The sequence below is a fragment of the Leguminivora glycinivorella genome, chromosome 18, assembly GCF_023078275.1.
Source record: "Leguminivora glycinivorella isolate SPB_JAAS2020 chromosome 18, LegGlyc_1.1, whole genome shotgun sequence".
In the NCBI taxonomy this organism is placed as follows: Eukaryota; Metazoa; Arthropoda; class Insecta; order Lepidoptera; family Tortricidae; genus Leguminivora; species Leguminivora glycinivorella.
This window is the reverse complement of record NC_062988.1, coordinates 14,127,528-14,132,942: the sequence shown is the minus strand read 5'-3', so window position 1 is coordinate 14,132,942 and position 5,415 is coordinate 14,127,528. Positions and strand designations below refer to the sequence as shown.

At 40.4% G+C, this 5,415-nt stretch overlaps 1 protein-coding gene across 1 annotated transcript; it reads right to left on the bottom strand.

Moving 5' to 3' along the window:
* Positions 1 to 3,331: 3,331 nt before the first annotated feature.
* LOC125235780 lies at positions 3,332 to 4,471 on the bottom strand. The gene is made up of 2 exons (XM_048142366.1): positions 4,255 to 4,471; positions 3,332 to 3,609 (listed from the first exon to the last, which is right to left on the bottom strand). Exons 1-2 carry the CDS (start codon positions 4,463 to 4,465, stop codon positions 3,332 to 3,334), a joined length of 489 nt encoding a protein of 162 aa, XP_047998323.1. The 5' UTR covers positions 4,466 to 4,471.
* Positions 4,472 to 5,415: the final 944 nt, after the last annotated feature.

The window sequence follows — 5,415 nt, the reverse complement described above, 5'->3', positions numbered from 1 at the left end:
AAAGTCCTTGCAGGACAAATTGACTGATTTTCATCGAAATAAGGCAGAATCAGTTTTGGCTGAATGCGATTAACTGCGGATGTCTTAATCTTATCTGTAATGTTAATAATATATTTCTTATTACATTTATGAATATTACTTAGCTTGATTAACGATAAGGTTTGCACACGGTGTGCCGTAACTAATGCCAAAATAGTTATTAACTTCCTAGAAAGATGCTCGTAAGAAAGGCTTTCATTTGGATACCAACAACTTAAATGATTAAGAACGATTGAAGGGTCCCAAGTAAAATCATATCGTGGATTTGGAGACCGCAGTTTGTATACTCCCGTCATAAAACGTTTCACAGTTGGATTATTTATAACATTATTATTCAATATTAATGACAAAACTGCTTTCGCAGTATTAATTGATCCAAATTGACAACCTTGATTAAAAAGTAATGTGAAATAATCTAATACTTCTGCTACGCCGACATCAAAAATATCATAACATTTTTCCTTACAAAATATATACCATTTCTTTAAATAACAATTATATTGCTTAAGTGTGGTTTCTGTAAGTGACGCTAGCATGATGTCTGCCGCTTCTGCAGGAGTGCCTTGCCTCATGAACGCCGCCCGGACAACACTCCGGCAACCAGGGTAAGGCTCCTGTGCAGCTTGTGTTCGACACTGTAAGGGGAGGACAATAAATTTGGTTTAGGTGGGAGTTCTATTCGTTCAGAAATCAATAATCTCTCAAAAAGAGGAAACCAGGGTTGTGTAGGCCATAGTGGCACAACAACAATGCCCTCCGCTTTATCTGTTATTATCTTTTGCAACATCCTAAGTATTAGACAAAATGGTGGAAAGGCGTAAAAGAAATACGACGACCAAGATATGGTAAACGCGTCGATATTGTACGCGTCAGGATCACGATGCCACGAAACAAATCTAGTACATTTTTTGTTTATTCGACTCGCAAAGAGGTCAATCTCTGGACTTTTGTTTAAAAAATTACAAATTTTCCGAAAGGCACTGTCGGCTAGCTCCCACTCAATGTCTGCATGTTTCCGGCGTGATTCTGCATCTGCTATATCGTTGTTTTCTGAACGAACGTACGAAGCAAATATATGTATATCGCGTTCCTCGCACCATTGCCATATCTGTCGGCTTAATTCACTCAGATGTGGGAATCGAACACCACCCATGTGATTGATATATGAAATCGCAGTGGTATTGTCTATCCTTAGCAAAATCTCACAATTTTTGTAATCTTTAGCAAATATTTTTAAACCAAAAAACGCGGCAGTTAACTCTAGACAATTAATGTGTTGCCCAAGCTCATGACTGGACCACTGACCACTGGCTGTCATATCTGAGCAACTTGCTCCCCAGCCTGTTAGCGACGCATCAGAAAATATCTCTAATTGATAATTTCCTGTCTTGATCGGATTACTACATGTTTCTATATTATATATCCACCAATCTAGATCATCATCTAAGCTACAGTCATAATTTTTACTTAAATAAAAAAATTTGATTCTTTCCAATCTCTTAGTATACAACCAGCCGTATGGTACTGCCGGACAAACAGAAACTAATAATCCTATCAAATGTGCGAAATTACGAAGTTTACATCTTCGAATGGATTTAAAGTATAAAAGTTCGTCTTTAATCCTCTCTCGTTTTTCGCATGGAATATTAATTGTCAAATTTGCAGAATTGAAACTAAACCCAAGAAAATTTGCCGTTCGACTTGGTGTACCTATTGATTTATCAACATTTATTGTAAATCCTAATGATTCTAACAAGTCTTTCGTTACATTAAAGTTATGTAAGCAGTTAGAATACGTGTCACCGAAGAGTAACAAGTCGTCTAAGTAAACGACTGATAAAAAACCTTGATTGCGCAAAAACTGCACAACAGGACGCATTAACTTCGTGAATATGTACGGAGCAATATTTAGGCCGAATGGACATACCAAGAATTCGTATGTTTTGTTTTTCCAAAGAAATCGTAAATATTTTCTGTAATCAGGATCAATATTTATCGCAAAATAGGCGTCTTTCAAATCTATTGAACACATGTAAGCGTTTTTTGATAAAAGTCTCATTGCTGTCCTATAATCTTCGAGTTTGAAGTGCGGGGTACATATAAACTTATTCAATGATTTTAAATTTAGAATGAATCTATTTTTTCCATTACTCTTTTTAATAAGAAAAATACTGGACAAGAATTGATCCTGACACGGATCACATTCTTGTATGGCACCAGCACTAATAAGTTTTTTGACTTCCTCGTTCATACTCGTCTCGTGTGCAACCGACTCGGGTTTGTTAACAGGAATATTCGATTGAGATATACAATCCGATATTGGAATACGCACACCACGGACCCAAGACAATACGGTGGGATCCTTGGTAATGCCTAACCATACTTTATAAAAAAATTGAAGTCTACCAGCCTGAGGTTGTGTATCAGCATCCGATGCTAGCGGCGCGAGGTCCGGGCGTGCGGCCGCGGCGGCGGCGCTCGGCGGTCGCTCGCGCGGCGGGACGGCGGCGGCGGTCTGCGCCCGCCACGCGTGTAGCTCGTCCTCGCTGGCGTCTGGCGACTCTGGCGAGGCGGCGGCCGCGACGCCGACGACGGCTGCCCCCTCCAGTTTAAAGCCCTCGATGTCGACGGTCCTGCTCCTGCCTGTTGGTGCTTGGGCGTCCATTTAGGCTTTGTGACAGTCGGTCTCAATTCTGCTCCGGTTTTAGTCATTGCTTTTATTGACTTCAGACTTTCTTGTAATTCTTTACCAAAAAGCAAACTATCGCGCTTTAAGTCCTTAATATTATCCTTGATCTCCTTATTTAAACTAGGCACCAAGAAATTACGCCTGCTCTGAGTCTCTGAAAAATGTAAGTGACATAATAGTCTACCTGTATCGCTCAGTGACTTTATGATCCCCTGTTTGTTGTTGTCTAAAGTTGAATCTGTTGTCAAGATATTCGACAATGTATTGGCAACTCCTGTTATAATAGTCGAGAGCAACTTTTGTTTGTCACTTAGAATATTATCCCGTTTTAAAACATTATCATTACACGCCACCTTAATCTCGGGATTGAGTATAGGAGCTTGCGCTAATTTTAAATTTTCTGGTATTTCGTAACGTTTTAAAATATCATTCTTAATATCGTCCTTCATACCATTAACTAGAATGTCGGACCATCTCGTCGAGATATCGTCGTGAATGCAAGGACCAAATGTTTCTTCTTTTACGGGCTCATCGCCCAACAAACATAATAAACCGGGATCAAGCGCGGTCACAATCGGCGTAGATTCTTGTAAACCAATTTGTTCACCGGTCACCTGTGTGGTGGTAGCTGCGGATGTAGGCGCGGGAGCGGGCGCAGCCGGCGTGGTGGTCGCGGCCGCGGGCGCGCACGCCGGCGCGGCGGCGGCGGCGGGTGCGGGAGGGGGCGGGGGCCGGCGCGTCCACCGCGCGGGGCCCGGCGGCGCTTCTATTCTGTATGACCACCGATCGCAGCCCGCCAGCAGCAGGCAGCGCACCCGACATTGAAGCACCGACCTCATCATCGGTTAAGTCGTATACAGTATTGTTGGTCAATGGGGATTCTGTAACAATACGGTCAAATACCCTTCACAATGCTGCTCTAATTTCAGCAAGAAAAAATAAGTGTCCATTATCTTTGACCCTTATCTCTAGACATAATGTTTTCAATCAGAGACCAACGCTTATACTGGTCAGACATCATAAGCGGCTCGGTGATCTTTGTGAATTGCCCATTTGGTAGGGTAATAGGTAGTGTTTCTACCGCCTACTTCCTCGATGTTGGATGTTATACTATAACTACGTACGTATCTACATACGTATCTACATATCTATATACCTACGTATAGTACACATATAAGCCGTTGTAATTAACGTAATTAACGTAATTAATGTTCTTAGACATAGGCAGTCGTGCTACAGTCTCGCGGACTGTAGTCTAGACTGATAGCATTGACAATTTGCCGCAACCAGGTATTTTACCTATAGTGTTCCGGCATAGCCTCACGGACTGATGCTCTAGGAATATATGTGCTTCCCTTTTACACAGCGATCAACCTCTCGGATTGAACTGAAGGTATAAATTAGGGTCGGTAATAGCCTTACAGACTATACTCATTGCACAATGTATCTATTTAATAAAACAAAGCTGGCATGTACATAGGACACATTCTATCAAATGATTAGACGAAGATAACTGAAAATCTTACCTTCATATTGCGAATCCTCTAGCAAGGGATCGGGCTCACCGATATCTTGGTCCGCATACTCATATTCATTATCTGTATATGAGGACGTACTAGGGCTATAACTACGATGACGGCGCCTGCGACGAATCTTCAATCTTTTCCTCTCGAGACTTCGGATTTTTCTTTCCAAGTAATCTTCCTCATCTTCCTCACGATGTTTGCGTTTTCCCATTTTATCCGCAAATGAATTGTAAACGGAAACGTACTTGTCGGCTTTGGCGCTCTTTAATTTGTGAATAAATTCGGACCTTTTTTTTGTATTTTAAATATGTAGTGTGAAGATAGTATTTCAATAAATGCAACCTTGCGAAAAGTGCATAGAAAGAAAAAACTTTTACTAAGATTGCGAACTACAGTTCTTGTCGTAAGAAAGCGTTTTGATAAAGAATAAGTGGTTACTGTTAAGATATATCGTTGTAAAATAGACCAGTGTGGAACGCCGCCGCGCCGGTTGGATCTGAAAGTAAGATTTCAGGAATCAAGAATATAAACGTAAGTTTTAAATGATAAGTTTCTTATTAGAATACAGGTACAAGCTGTACGCAAAGGAAACACACACTTGCAACATGTTTAGATGTTTACTAGTTCAATGAGACAATAGTCTAACGAAAACTAAACTAACTTTTGAGAAAATAGGTGTAGGATTGTAAGAAATTAATTATTTACTTTCAGCATTTTCAAAATGGACGACGCCATCATACGGCTACGATTGGAACGCATCCATGATCGTCTGGTCAACCTCATGTAACAGAACACGGGAGGAACAGTGACCGAAGACGACCACCTAACCAAGCAAACCCAACTTGAAAAACGGAACCCTTATAGGATCACTCGCGTGTCTGTCTGTCCCTCTGTCACAGCCGATTTCTCCGAAACTACTGGACCGATTTACTTGAAATTTGGCACACGTATGTAAACCTATGGCCCAAAGACGGACATGTAATTTAATTAAATGAAATTTAATCACAGGGGTCACTTTTGGGGGGTAAAATTGAAAATTAAAAATCAAAGTTATCAAAACTATATTGTGTTACATATCAAATGAAAGATCATTTTATCAGCATCTGAAATATATTTTTTTTATATTTTTTGTTTTGGTAATTTAGAAGTAATTTAAGAAAA